The following is a 14,797-nucleotide window of genomic DNA, read 5'->3' as shown; positions in this document are numbered from 1 at the left end:
GAGAGCTGAGCTGCTTGGAGATCTGGGCTGGGCTGTAGGACCTGGCTGTGCTGGTAGGGAGAGGTTGGGAGCCAGCAGAAGGGCTTTCAACTAGGGCTGTGCTGTTCCACCTCATTCAGTTATGGGCTGTGGTTGTGCCTGTCCTACCTTCAGCCCTAAAGGTAGAGCATTCCCAGTGTCCCTACACTGCTGTTAGGGCCTCCAGATCCTGGGAGAACATAGGGAGGGATGGAGCAAGGAGATTGGGATGTCCAAGAAGCACAGGGACGTGTTGGAGAGGGTGCAGCAAAGGGCTACAAAGATGCTGAGGGGACTGGAAGGTCTCTCTTTTGAGGAAAGACTGAGAATTGGGGACTTTTGGTCTGGAAGAGAGAAGACTGAGTGGGGATCTCATCAAAGCTGATCAATGAGACTTTTGGTCTGGAAGAGAGAAGACTGAGTGGGGATCTCATCAAAGCTGATCAATGCTTCAAGGGTGGCTGTCAGGAGGATTGGGCCAGGCTGTGTGCAGTGGTGCCCAGGGGCAGGGCAAGAGGCACAAACCTGAATATAAGAAGCTCCACCTAAACATGAAGGAACTTCTGCCTTGAGAGTGGTGGAGCCCTGCCCAGAGAGGTGGTTGTGATGGTTTGAAACTGTCCTTTTAATTTTTCTTCTCAAAGGTCAAGCAGAGAAAGCGAAAGAGTGTAAATAAATCACTATTGGGTGTAAGAAAGCAAAATAATGATTGTTCTGAACACTTCCATTGGATAGAGAGAAATGTTTAAGAACTACTACTCAAAACAAAGTAGGCACAGTCAGGGCAACTTGCTGGGCTGTCTGGCTGCTGTTTCTTCTTCTCTTCTGGCTGTGGATACCACACTGACCTAAGTTAACAGCCTCTTTGCTTTTAGCTAACTCAGCTCTCTGCCAAGGGGGTCTGGGGGGGAGGCCTCTTGGGAGATCCCCTTTGGGGGGGAAGCAAAGGGAGCTTGGTTGTGCTTTTTGGTTGTATATATTTGTTGATTGTGTCTATTTGTAAATGTTGTGAATTGTGTCTATTTGTGCACATTCATTGCATTTCCTCATAGATTGTAGATTCTGCTTGTAAATACAGCTTGCATTCGCTTCCAGACTGAGCCAGCCTGGTTATTGTCGGTGTGTGGGGGGAATTGAATCATGGAATCATAGAATCAGTCAGGGTTGGAAGGGACCACAAGGATCATCTAGTTCCAACCCTCCTGGCATGGGCAGGAACAACACCTCACACCAGAGCTCTCACTGACACAGCAGTGGAGTCTCCATCCCCAGAGACATTCAGAGCCCACCCGGACGTGTTCCTGTGTGGTGGCCCTGCCTTGGCGGGAGGGGGTTGGACTGGATGCTCTCTAGAGGTGCCTCCCAGCCCCTCTGTGGCTCTGCAGGCTGTCAGGCAGAGGCAGGCAGAGCAGTGGGTGATGTTCTTGCAGGCAGGCTGATCAACTCCATCCGGGTGACCTGCGGCAGCTATGAGGACTACCAGGAGTGGCTCTACTGCCTCAAAACAGCGCAGTTTCGAAACGCAGACTCCTCCCTCTCGGGGTCAGAGAGCTGCTCAGCATCAAAGCCACCACACCCCAGCCAGGTGAGAGGTGTTGTCAGCTTGCATGCTAATCCATCAATGCCTCCCAGGTGCTCCCATCTCTGACCACGTGTGAGTAGTCTTAGGACACAGCAGGCGTTGCCTCAAGTCCCCTTTCTGAAGGCTTGTCATGAAGGGCATGGATTGGTGGTTTGGCTTGGAAGGGACCTTCAAGATCATCCAGTTCCAACTCCCCTGCCATGGGCAGGGACACCTCCCACTAGAGCAGGTTGCTCAAGGCCCCATTCAGCCTGGCCTTGAACAGCTCCAGGGAGGGGACATCCACCACCTCTCCCTGGGCAACCTGTTCCAGTGTTTCCCCACCCTCACTAGCAAGAATTTCTTCCTAAGTTGATGATCCCTGCAAATTACTTGGAGGCACTTTATTGGGTTGTATGGGCCAATATTACATTAAACTCCTGCACAATTTCATCATTGAGTCCAATTCCTTCAGGGCTGCAATAGATGATCTCCAGAGGTCCCTTCCACCCCCTACCATTCTAGGATTCTATGAAAAGCAGACTCCTGCCCATAGGCAAAGTGTTGTGCAGTGAGGCCCTGGCACCAGGGCATCAACAGGGTTTTGCAAGAGATCTTGGGATCTCCTTATCTGAAGACTTTCAAAACCCTCCTGGCCTTTGTGATCCTGGGCAAGCTGCTGTGGGTGCCCTGCTTGAGCAGGGGGGGTTGGACTGGGTGGTCTCCAGAGGTCCCTTCCAACCCCCACCATGCTGGGATTCTGTGAGCACTGCAGCTGGGATGGGGTCAGGGTACCTGAGCACTCTTCTGCATGCTGCAAGCCCTCCTTGCTCACCCCTGGCACCTCTGCAAGGCAGAGCCAGCTCTAGAGGGCAGCACACCCCTCTGCAGAGGGCATGGCTGCCCAGGCAGCTCCTTGGCAGGAGGGCACAGACCCAGAGCTGGCACCAAGGGCTGGGCTTGCCTGGTGATGCTCCATGATGGGGAGGGATGTCCTGCAGCCATGCAGAGGGCTGTTGAGATTCAGCAAGGTCATGTTCTAGGTCCTCCACTTGGGTCACAGTGCACCTCATGAATGATTCAGGCCTGGGCAAGAGTGGTTGGAAAGCTGGCTGGTGGAAAAGGACCTGGAGTAGTTGGTTAGCAGCCAGCTAAATATGAGCCAATGTCTGCCAGGTGGTCAAGAAGGCCAACAGCCTCCTGGCTTGGATCACAATAGTGTGGCCACCAGGATCAGGGCAGGGACTGTCCCCCTGTGCTTAGCACTGGGGATGCCAGACCTGAAAGACTGGGTTCAGTTTTGGACCCCTCACTCCAAGGACATAGAGGAGCTGGAGCAGGTCTAGAGAAGGACAATGAAGCTGGTCTGGACAACAGAGCTGGGGAGGAGCAGCTGAGGGAACTGGATTTGTGCAGCCTGGAGAAAAGGAGGCAGAGGGGAAGACCTTGATTTCTACAGCTCCCTGAAAGGAGGCTGGAGCCAGGTGGGGCTTGGTCTCTTCTCCCAAGTGACAAGTGATGGAACAAGAGGAAAGAACCTCAAGTTGCCCCAGGGCAGGTTTAGGTTGGACGTGAGGAACAATTTCTTCCCCAAACAGCTTTGTCAAGCCCTGGCCCAGGCTGCCCAGGGTAGTGGAGGAGTCTCCATCCCTGGAGAGGTCTCAGAGCTGTGGAGATGTGGTGCTGAGGGCCATGGTTTAGTGGTGCCCTGGCAGTGCTGGGTCCATGGTTGGACTCCATGACCTTACAGGTCTCTTCCAGCCATAACAGTCCTCTGGTCCTCAGCTCCTCTCATGCAACCTTTTCTTCTCCCTGTTCCAGTTTGCAGGCAGTGGGAGAGGGTCACTCACCTCGGACGGCCGCACGAACTCCTGGGCATCGGCAGGGAGGGTGCCAGCCTTCACCCACCTGTCCCACACCAGTGGCTCCTTCCCTGATGGACAGTCCCTCGTGATGATGGCTGAGAGCAGGCAGCTTGAAGACCCCCTTTCCTCTGGCTATTCCCAGCCTCTCCATGTAAGTGAACCCCCCAAAAACCTGGGATATGTGTGGGGACCCTTGCACAGGCTGGAGCCTGTGTTTCTCCTGGCTTACCTCTGAGGTTCTGGGCTGGGTGGATTGGTTCTGTGGTTCTGGGCTGGATGAGTGGATTGGTTCTGTGGTTCTGGGATGGATGGATTGGTTCTGTGGTTCTGGGCTGGATGGATTGGTTCTGTGGTTCTGGGCTGGATGAGTGGATTGGTTCTGTGGTTCTGGGCTGGCTGGCTGGCTGGATTGGTTCTGTGGTTCTGGGCTGGCTGGCTGGCTGGATTGGTTCTGTGGTTCTGGGCTGGCTGGATTGGTTCTGTGGTTCTGGGCGGGCTGGCTGGATTGGTTCTGTGGTTCTAGGCTGGCTGGCTGGATTGGTTCTGTGGTTCTGGGCTGGCTGGCTGGATTGGTTCTGTGGTTCTGGGCTGGCTGGCTGGCTGGATTGGTTCTGTGGCTCTGGGCTGGCTGGCTGGATTGGTTCTGTGGTTCTGGGCTGGATGGATGGATTGGTTCTGTGGTTCTGGGCTGGATGGGTGGATTGGTTCTGTGGTTCTGGGCTGGATGGATGGATTGGTTCTGTGGTTCTGGGCTGGATGGATGGATGGATTGGTTCTGTGGCTCTGGGCTGGATGGATGGATGGATTGGTTCTGTGGTTCTGGGCTGGATGGATGGATGGATTGGTTCTGTGGTTCTGGGCTGGATGGATGGATGGATTGGTTCTGTGGCTCTGGGCTGGCTGGCTGGCTGGATTGGTTCTGTGGTTCTGGGCTGGCTGGCTGGATGGATTGGTTCTGTGGTTCTGGGCTGGATGGATGGATGGATTGGTTCTGTGGCTCTGGGCTGGATGGATGGATGGATTGGTTCTGTGGTTCTGGGCTGGCTGGATTGGTTCTGTGGCTCTGGGCTGGCTGGCTGGATTGGTTCTGTGGTTCTGGGCTGGCTGGATTGGTTCTGTGGCTCTGGGCTGGCTGGATTGGTTCTGTGGCTCTGGGCTGGCTGGATTGGTTCTGTGGCTCTGGGCTGGCTGGATTGGTTCTGTGGCTCTGGGCTGGCTGGATTGGTTCTGTGGTTCTGGGCTGGATGGCTGGATGGATTGGTTCTGTGGCTCTGGGCTGGCTGGATGGATTGGTTCTGTGGCTCTGGGCTGGCTGGCTGGATTGGTTCTGTGGCTCTGGGCTGGCTGGCTGGATTGGTTCTGTGGCTCTGGGCTGGCTGGATTGGTTCTGTGGCTCTGGGCTGGATGGATGGATTGGTTCTGTGGTTCTGGGCTGGATGGATGGATTGGTTCTGTGGTTCTGGGCTGGATGGATGGATGGATTGGTTCTGTGGTTCTGGGCTGGATGGATGGATGGATTGGTTCTGTGGCTCTGGGCTGGATGGATGGATGGATTGGTTCTGTGGCTCTGGGCTGGATGGATGGATGGATTGGTTCTGTGGCTCTGGGCTGGATGGATGGATGGATTGGTTCTGTGGCTCTGGGCTGGCTGGGTGGATTGGTTCTGTGGTTCTGGGCTGGATGGATGGATTGGTTCTGTGGTTCTGGGCTGGATGGATGGATGGATTGGTTCTGTGGCTCTGGGCTGGATGGATGGATGGATTGGTTCTGTGGCTCTGGGCTGGATGGATGGATGGATTGGTTCTGTGGCTCTGGGCTGGATGGATGGATGGATTGGTTCTGTGGCTCTGGGCTGGATGGATGGATGGATTGGTTCTGTGGCTCTGGGCTGGCTGGGTGGATTGGTTCTGTGGTTCTGGGCTGGCTGGATGGATGGATTGGTTCTGTGGCTCTGGGCTGGATGGATGGCTGGATTGGTTCTGTGGCTCTGGGCTGGATGGCTGGATTGGTTCTGTGGCTCTGGGCTGGCTGGATGGATTGGTTCTGTGGCTCTGGGCTGGATTCTGTCTTCTGTGATTTCAGTGCCTGGCACAAGCCAGCTGGCCAAACGCAGGGCTGCCCGCACAGGACCTGCGGAGAGGAGGCAGTGCCAGGAAGTCCAAGCCTTGTGCCCAGCAGCTGCCCAGCCAGGACTCAGAGAGGAGCATCTGCAGCCTCATTCCTGGGAGCCCCAGCGCCGAGCTGCTGTCCCCAGTGTACAACCAGCCCTACTCACAGCACCACCCCCCAGCTCCCCACACACACCTGGACCTCAGCAGCGTAAGGCCTTGGGGCGTGGTGGGGCTGCTCCTCTGCCTGGGCAGGGTTGAGCAGCAGGGAACTGGTGCATGGTTCACATCTTCCTCATGTTTTCTCTGCTTGCAGGGCTTGCTGTCCTCCCCTCACAGGTGCTCTAGGGTGGGTGGGAATCACAGAATGGGTTGGGTTGGAAGGGATCTTAAAGATCATCCAGATCCAACCCCTTGCCGTGGGCAGGGACTGCTCCCACTAGCCCAGGGTGCTTAAGGCATCACCCAGCCTGGTTTTAAACACTTCCAGGGATCAGGTGTCCACAAATTCTCTGGGTAACATCTTCTAGTGCCTCACCACCCCCACAGTAAAGAACTTCTTCCTCATCTCCAATCTAAATCTACCCTGAAAGCCTTTTTTTGTTTGAAAATCAGATTCACAGAATGGTTTGGGTTGGAAGGGACCTTTAAAGATCATCAACTCCAAACCCCCTTCCATGAGCAGGGACATCTGCACCTAGAGCAGGTTTCTCCAGTAGCTGCAGGTTGCTCCAGGTCAAACAACATGACCTGGAATGTTTCCAAGGAGGGGACAGCCATGACCTCCCTGGGCAACCTGTTGCAGTGTCTCACCACCCCCCCAGCAAACAATTTCTTCCTAATGTATCTGCTGGAAATCTCCCTCCTTTCAGTCTGAACCTGTTACTCCTTGTCCTGTCACTACAGCCCCTGATAAAGAGTCCTTCCCCAGCTCTCCTGTGGGCAAAGTGGCCCTTGGGGGGTGAGGTTAAACACAGCAAGTGGAGCAACATCTCTGGGAGCTCCGAGATGCTGGCCACTAAGTCCTGAGGCAGCACAAACCCCAATGCTCTCCAAGGAGAGTTATTGCAGCCTCATCCTCTGGGCTTTCCAGCGTGTGCCCAGCAGTGGTTTCATGTGGGATGATGTTTCCTCCTCCATCAATGAGTCTGCCTCTGGCTCACACCCAGGGAAGTCCCCTTGTTAGCACAGCCTGCAGCCAGCTCCACCCAGCCTCCAGCCCTTGGCCATGGCTGAGCAGCGGTTGGGACTCGAGATTCCCTGCTCCCAGCCCTCCTGGGGCCAGACCACATGTCACATCATCCCTCTTTCCATTCTGCCTTTTAGCTGAACAGATGGAGCTTGGTGGGAAGTCAGCCTTCCACAGCTTCCAGCTCCCTGGAGAAGCCAAGCATGACTCGCTCCCCCTTGTACGCAGACCCCTACACTCCCAGCTCCCCCAGCACCCACAGCCTGGCAGGCTCCAGCTTCCTGGAAGAGGTAACCCTGTGCCTTTGCTGCTGGTTATGGCCCTGACTCAGCACACAAGCTTTTGGCTCCAGAAATCATGCCTTGGGCCATTTCTTTTCCTGCTGTCTGCCCCAGCTGGAGCGGGATGCGGAGATGCCTGGTGGGGTGGGGTTGGGGTAGGGTAGGGCCCTGCAGACTTCTTTGTTTTCTCAAGCCAGGACAGAGTCAGAGGGGAACAGGTTTCCCCTGTCTTATCACTGGCTGTCAGCATCACAACAGTCCCAGGAAGAGCCAGAAACCACAAAAACAAAGGCAGAGACTGAGATGGGATCCAGAAACCAGAGATGAGTCAGACACAGAGACCACTTTATCCGGCCCCAAAAATTCCCAGCTGTGATAACTGAGTGGCTGCTAAAGGCTCCCCTTCTAGCTCTGCTCATCCCTGAGCCTGTGGCTGGCATTTCCCACACTGCTGATGTCCTCCCTTCCCTTGGGGGGGATTCTTCCTGACTGCTCTGTCCCCTAGTAGGTTTCATCCTACTACCTTCACACCTGGCCAGCTTCCACTACCTCTGTGGGTCACTGCAAGGGTCCCACTGCCATTTTCTCCTTCCCATCTATGCCACCAGGATTGGAACAGGGTGGAATTTGCAAGGGTTCCACTGCCATTCTTCCCTTCCCATCTATGCCACCAGGATTGGAACAGGGTGGAATTTGCAAGGGTCCCACTGCCATTCTTCCCTTCTCATCTATGCCACCAGGATTGGAACAGGGTGGAATTTGCAAGGGTCCCACTGCCATTCTTCCCTTCCCATCTATGCCACCAAGACTGGAATGTGGTGGAATTTGCAAGGCAAGGCAGAACCCCTTGGTCTGTGTCTGTTCATAGCAGGGCTGGCTGACAGGTGGGAAGCTGCCAGGTGATGTTCTCCAACTTCCCATTGCATGCATCCAATCTGGAGCCTGTTTTGGTTCAGTTCCTGCAGAGTCATGGCCAGCTGGGCTCAGCACAGACCAGCAGAGGCTCAGCTGTCTCAGCACCCCCACACCTCTCTCTGCAGAGGAGGAGCTGCCAGCCCCTGCCCAGCAGTCACTGCAGAGAGGTTGCTGCAGCTCCAGGTTACACCTCCTGCAGGCTCCAGCTGCGGCATCCTGCTGATGCTTACCTTGAAGAGGTGAGGTTGCAAACGCAGCCCTGCTGCCCCACAGGCTCCATGGGGGTGCAGAGCTCCCAGCCTGCCTTTCTCCAGGCTGCAAGAGTCACTGCCCTCTGCTCAGGGATGGGGATGCACCTTGGGGAGCTAGGGTGGGGGAGCACACGTAGGATTGATTCCTGGGGTGTGGTGTCTCAGGCCTGCAGGGATTGATTCCTGGGGTGTGGTGTCTCAGGCCTGCAGTGCTAAGCCATCCTCATCATCCTCTTCCTTTTCAGGTATCTTCTCTGCAAGAGGAACATCTGGGCCCCTCACTGCACCCACCAGGTCAGACTCTTTGGAGGTTTCTCGGGTGCTGCAGCCCACCCTGCCTTGTCTGTTTGCATACACACAACTCAAATCCAAGCTGAGAGGGAGCCTGGGGACTTGTGCATGTCCTGCCATCCTCCTGCTTCCCTGTGCTGGGGACTGAGGCTGTCACCCTGTCTGGTGCAGGCAGTTGTCTTGGCTTCCACTCACTGCCCCCCAGGCACTGCTGGGGGATTGGGGTTGGTTTGTTTTGCACAGTTCTACTCCTTTGCTGCATCTGGGCTGGGAGTTTGCTGTCCTGGGTGTGTCCTGCCTGCTGGCAAAGGAGAAGGTGGCTGCTGGGGTGGTGCTGAGGTCTCTGAGCTCTTTGCTCTGGTTTTCTGCAGATGGGAATGTTGACACTTACGACCTGCCTGAGGCTGGCTGCTCACCCCTCGACTCCACAGCCTACCATGACTATGCAGAGCTCCAGAGCTTCCAGAGTGACCTCAGCTATGACAACCTGTGGGAAGCTGAGGAGAAGGAGCCAGACACCCTGCACAGCTCCCCAGCATCCAGCCAGCAGTTTTACCAGGCCTGAGGGAAGGGCTCCACAGAACAGCCCCTGAGCTCTTTTCTCACTGGGCTTCCCTCCAGGGTGCACAAAGCAAAGGGAAGGGCCCTGCTCCACAGCAGGCTGCTTCCCATCTCCTGGCAGGTCCAGAGTTCCAACTTCTCCCCTAAATCTCAGGAGCAAGGCACAAAAGCATCAACCTCTGCAGACCCAGAGAGCACGGGGTGTGCCATGCCAAGGAGTGTGCTCTGTGTCTGTTCCAGCTCAGGGAGCCCTGGCATCGCCCCCCCCTGCAAACAAAAGGAAGAACAAAAAGCTGGTCAGGGTCCCTCAGCTAAAAGGGACCAAGGGTTCAGACACAGCAGGCACTCAAAGGCCAGAGAAAAGGGCTGGGGTGGTGGCTGGCTTGGTTTGATCATTTTTCTTTTACCAGAGCCTTCAGGCTGGTCACTTTGAGGACCCCTGAGAGCTGCTGTGAAGCCCAAACCTTCCACCCTTCAGCTCTGAAGCCTGCAAAGATGCTTCAGAAGTGACAGAGGGTTGGTAGCAATGGCTGTGCTCATAGCATTTGTCTTCCTGCCAGATCAGACTTAGCTGACATGGGGTGGAGAAACCCTTCCCCCTAGCTCTGGGCAGAATAGGATGCTCTCTATGGGGTGTTCTCCCCACTTTATGCAAAAACTCCTTTCCTGCCAGTGCTGGCTCCAAATCATGAGGGTGACCTGCAATATTCTGAGCCTGACACCTTGGCAGGTGGAACCAAGAGCTGTGGTGCCAGGTGGCTTGTGTTTACCAAGGCCTTCCCTGGAAAGGATGCTCTAGACCCCTCTCATGGGGCTGTGTCCTGTCCTCCCCCCACTCTGCACTGGGCTGGCACTAAATCCTGGAACAGGTTGCCCAGGGAGGATGTGGATGCTCCTTCCTTGAAGGTGTTCAAGCTCAGGTTGGGTGAGGGCTTGAGCAACCTGGGCTGGTGGAAGGTGGGTTTGGAACCAGGTGATCTTTGAAGGTCCCTTCCAGCCCAAACCTGGGCAGGGAGAGGGAAGGAAGAAAACTCACTGCAAGCCAAACTCACACACAGCCACAGCACTCCAGTGAGCAAAGCAATGCTGCTGTGGGCTGCACCCTTCTCTTCTCCCCTCCAGAGCAGCAGCAGCAAGACCCAGGACATAAATAACAGGGGACAGAGTCTCAGTCCTATCACTTCCCAGCCTCTTAAGCACATAGAAAGCCAGCAGCCAATCCAAATATTTTTTTCACCTGAGGCTCCAAATTCTTCACCTTTGTTCCTTAGGGAGGCTGCAAACAACAACAACAACCACCACCACCACCACAACAAAACCTCCTCTATTTTTGGTGTTCTTTCACTGGTGCAAACAGAACAACCCTGGGTGGGGGGAGGGCTTTTTGCACTTGAATATCTTTGTATCACATTTTTCTCTTGTGTTGTTGGTTTTTCAGAAGGCATCAACGAAGTTTACATGCAAGGTTTGAGTGGGTTAGGTGTATTTAATGTGTACATGTGGCTGACCCTGAAGGTCTATTTAATTTTCTAGCTGTGGATGATGTTCTGTGCTGCAGAATGGGCATGTTGGGGTGGGGGGTGTGTGTGTGTGTGTGTTGGTTTGGGTCTTCTTGCTGTTTTATTGTTTTGTTTCAAGTTTACTTTCAGTTGGGGAAGGTTTGTATGCCATTAACCCCTTCCCCTCTCCCCCCCTCCAAAGATCTATTTATGCAGAACGAAAATGCATCAAGGAACACCAGAGGCACACAACATGCTGGGAGGGAGCCATGCTCATGGGCTTTGAAGGTGGGCACCATGAGCTCTTAAATTAGGTTTCAACAGTGCAGTCTGCAGTGTTATCCAAAGGGGAAAAGCTTCTCCCTGTTGCTGGGAAAGTTCTCTGGTGCATTTCTGTGTGACAGTTGCAATACAGATTCTCCTGGAAGAGTTTTCTTCTCTCTTTCTTTGCCCTCATCTGGCTTAATGGAGGTGAAATGTTGGCTGCCCTTCCTCCCTTGAGGGCTTTGGGGGTCCAGGAGGATTGCCAGAGTGCTGACTGCTTCTGCTCCAGGTCAGGCACCTGTAAACACTTAATCCTAGAGCAAAGTCTGCCCTGCATTTGTCAGGAAACCAGACCTGGCTGGAGGTCTCAGGCCAGAGCTGCTTGGACTTTGCTTCAGCTCTGTGTGCTGGGCTGAAGGTTGGGAAGAGTCTCTGGAAAATCAGCTGGGTGACTCCAGCTGGCTGTGTGCACTGGTGCAGCTGGCAATGCCTGTGCCACGCTGGGAAGGGATGGTCTGGTCTGTGCTGGCTGCTCTCCAGCCTGGGTGAACTGAGTGGGACACCCTGGCCAGCCCCAGGTGAGGGTCACACGTGGAGCTGAGCCCACTATGGGCTCAGGGTTTGGCTCTGGTTTCATCAGCCTGACCTCACTTCATGACAGCCACCTGGGAAGGGCAGCTGGGGATGGCAGGGACTTGCTTGGCAAAGAAACATCATCCTGAGAACTGCATCCAGATAACAAGAGGCCACTTCTGTCCCTGCAGCCTGATGGGTGGACTTGATGACCTCAAAGATCTTCCACATGAGGAATGTGAGGCTGTTTAGCTGGAGAAGAGCAGCTTGAGGAGGGATCTTCCCAATGCTGATCCATAGCATAGTGGGGGACAGGAGGATGGGGCCAAGCTCTTTCCAGTGGTGCCCAGTGCCAGGACAAGGAGGTTTCACTTGAACTTAAGGAGAAAATTCTTTGTTGTGAGGGTGCTGGAGGCCTGGAGCAGGCTGCCCAGAGAGGTTGTGGTCTCCTTTTCTGGCCACTGTGATGCAGGGCAGGCTGCTGTGGGTGCCCTGCTTTAGCAGGGGGTTGGTCTGGATGGTGTCCAGAGGTCCCTTCCAACCTCACCACGCTGGGATTCAGTGCACAGGGCCACCCAGAGCCAGGTGCAAGACCCCTGCTTTCAGGGCACTGCTGAGACACACACACAGCTTCTAAAGCCATTTTACTCCTGCTCCTGGAGTGGCAGCTTCCCTCCCTGGCTACATCTGGGCTAAATTTGTCCCTGTCTCAGGCTGCCCTTCCAACGTGCTGCTTTCTCACGCTTCCAGCACACGCCTTTGTGTGCAGCTGCCCTGGGCTCCTCTTTCAGGTCCTGAACTCCATCTCTGTGCCTGACTTATTGCCTTGTTCCTGCAGGGCTCCTGGGGCAGAGTGGAGCTGCTTCCAGCTGCTGCCCCAGCACAGAACATAGCGTTTCAGGATGGAATGTGAGCCATGCCCTTTGCAAAGGAGCACCATCAGGCTCCCATCCCTGAGTGCTGCTCTCCAGCTGACCACTGCAGCCTGCTCCTGCCACATGCAGGAAGGTGTCCAGAGAAGGGCCCTGAGGATGAGCAGAGGGCTTGGAGCACCTCTCCTATGAGGACAGATTGTGAGAGTTGGGATTAATCAGTCTGGAGAAGAGAAGGCTCCCAGGAGACCTTCTTGTGGCCTTCCAGGATCTGAAGGGAGCTACAAGAAAGCTGGGGAGGCACTTTTGAGGGTGTCAGGGAGGGATAGGACTGGGGGGGATGAAACAAAACTAGAAGTGGGGAGATTCAGATTGGATGTTAGGAAGAAGTTCTTCCCCATGAGGGTGGTGAGAGCACTGGCAGAGGTTGCCCAGGGAGGTGGTGGAAGCCTCATGCCTGGAGGTTTTTGCAGCCAGGCTGGATGTGGCTGTGAGCAACCTGCTGTAGTGTGAGGTGTCCCTGCCCATGGCAGGGGGGTTGGAACTGGCTGAGCCTTGAGGTCCCTTCCAACCCTAATGATTCTATGATTCTATATCTTCTTTGCTATCTTCTAGGCATTAAGGGCTGGGACAAAAAACTGCTACTGAAATAGCTGCAGAGGACCTCAGGCTCCCACCCCTCAATGCTGCTGTCCAGCTGCCCACTGCAGCCTGCTCCCTGCCGTATCTTCTTTGCTACCCTCTAGGCATTAAGGATTGGGATAACAAACTGCCACTGAAATAGTTGCACAGCCCCTGCCATACAAGCAGCTGAAGGAGTTTTACTTCTCCCCTTTCCCAGCTGGGTTTAGCTTTTCTAGAAGAATCATTTTTTCCCTGCTCTCTGTCCCTACGTTAGAAGGTTTGTGGCTGTGCTAGGCTGCTCTAGCTAATGCAGAGCAGGTTGTGTGTGTGTACAAGTCCTAAACTGTTTCCAAACCAGCCCCTATCACCATCAGGCTGCTCAAGACCTGCACCCAAGCTCCTCAGCACAGCCTGGTTTCCCTCTTGAGCCATGTGGGTTTTGCTGGCCATTGCTTTTCACCTGATGGTTTCCTGCCCCCCTGACAAAGGGCAATGGATGCCAACTGGAACCCAGGAGGTTCCACCTCAACACAAGGAAAAGTTTCTTCCCTTTGAGGGTGCTGGAGCCCTGGAGTAGGCTGCCCAGAGAGGCTGTGGAATCTCCTTCTCTGGAGGATTTCAACACCCACCTGGACATATTGCTGTGTGGCCTGCCCTAGGGGCTCCTGCTCTGGCAGAGGGGTTGGACCTGATCAGCTCCAGAGATCCCTTCCAGCCCTACTCTCCTATCATTCTCTAATTCTATCCAGATGCTGACCCTGGTGGCTCCATGGTAGGTGTGAACAGGGCTGTGTTTGGGAGTTCTATTCATGGACACCTGCCTTATGGCCATGAAAACTCCCCTCTTTTCCTTTCCCTCCAACAGCAGGGTCAGGATTTAAAACCAGAGGCTTTATTCCAGTGGGAGTAGTTGTCTCAATGCAGGCTGCATTAAAATGGAGGTTGTAGACCCTAGAAAGACACAAAATACCTCTCATCTCCTGAAAAAATGAACTCCTTCTGCAGAGCCTGGCTGCAGCAGGGCTATGGTCTGAGCCAGGTCACCTCCCAGGCTGCAGCCCCAATGCTCTGGAGCTGCCAACAAGCCTGCACACATCCCCCTGCTCAGCTTGGTCACAGGATAGCTGTGTCTTTATTCACAGATGAAAGGCATGAGATGACACTAGCTGCCAACAATTCACCCTCTGACAAATGATCTCTCCACCCATCCACTCCCTCCAAGTGCTAAAAGTCCTGACTCAGGTGCCCCCCTCCTTGCCTTCCCCCATCTGAAACCATAGCTGGCAAAGCAGAGCAGTTGTTGAAGCACCGTGGGCTGTGCTGTTCCTATTTGCTTGCTGATTTCCCAGCCACAATTTCCAACTCCTTTTGCTCCCAGGAAAAAAGGAGAAGAAGAGAGAAAAAACAAAACAAAACAAAACAAAACAAAAAACAAAACAAAAAAAAACCCAAAAACCCAGCAGAGAGGTATTTTTAAAGCAAGAAAATGTAGCCTGGGACCTGCTCCTTTGGCTTCAGGAGTGTTTCTAAAGCAAGAAAATGAAGCCTGGGACCTGCTCCTTTGGCTTCAGGAGTGTTTCTAAAGCAAGAAAATGTAGCCTGGGACCTGATCCTTTGGAGACAAAGCCCCAGGAGCTGGGGTGGGAGCTGGGGTGGTGGTGTCGCTGCAGCAGAGCTGCCCTCCCAGCCAGCTCCTGCTCTGCTGCTCTCTGGGGACTTGCTGCTCTTTCTACCCTGGCACTTGGGGGTTGGGAATTCCTTGCTGAGCCCTTTGTATGAAGGTGTCTCCTCCTGTGAGCAGCTGCCTGAAGCCGTGACTGAGGTCGGGGGAAGGTTTGCCGGGCAAAACCCTGCTTGGAAACCTCCCCAGCAGAGCCCTGGCAGAGCACTTAGGAGCCGAGGATGTGCAGGGCTTGGTCTGGTGT

General features: G+C 54.5%; 1 protein-coding gene across 1 annotated transcript in view; it reads left to right on the top strand.

Annotated features, from left to right (window-relative positions):
• Positions 1-9,044, top strand: part of PLEKHN1 (pleckstrin homology domain containing N1) — a 28,408-nt gene extending 19,364 nt beyond the window's left edge. The window contains exons 10-15 of the mRNA XM_054394837.1: positions 1,449-1,603; positions 3,401-3,595; positions 5,527-5,763; positions 7,979-8,176; positions 8,434-8,482; positions 8,851-9,044. Coding sequence (XP_054250812.1) covers positions 1,449-1,603; positions 3,401-3,595; positions 5,527-5,763; positions 7,979-8,176; positions 8,434-8,482; positions 8,851-9,044 — 1,028 coding nt within the window. The remainder of the gene's footprint in view (positions 1-1,448; positions 1,604-3,400; positions 3,596-5,526; positions 5,764-7,978; positions 8,177-8,433; positions 8,483-8,850) is intronic.
• The last annotated feature ends 5,753 nt before the right edge of the window (positions 9,045-14,797 follow it).

This window comes from Indicator indicator, chromosome 32 (genome assembly GCF_027791375.1).
Source record: "Indicator indicator isolate 239-I01 chromosome 32, UM_Iind_1.1, whole genome shotgun sequence".
NCBI lineage: Eukaryota > Metazoa > Chordata > Aves > Piciformes > Indicatoridae > Indicator > Indicator indicator.
The sequence above is the reverse complement of the archived record's forward strand: the minus strand, read 5'-3'. Positions and strand labels throughout refer to the sequence as shown.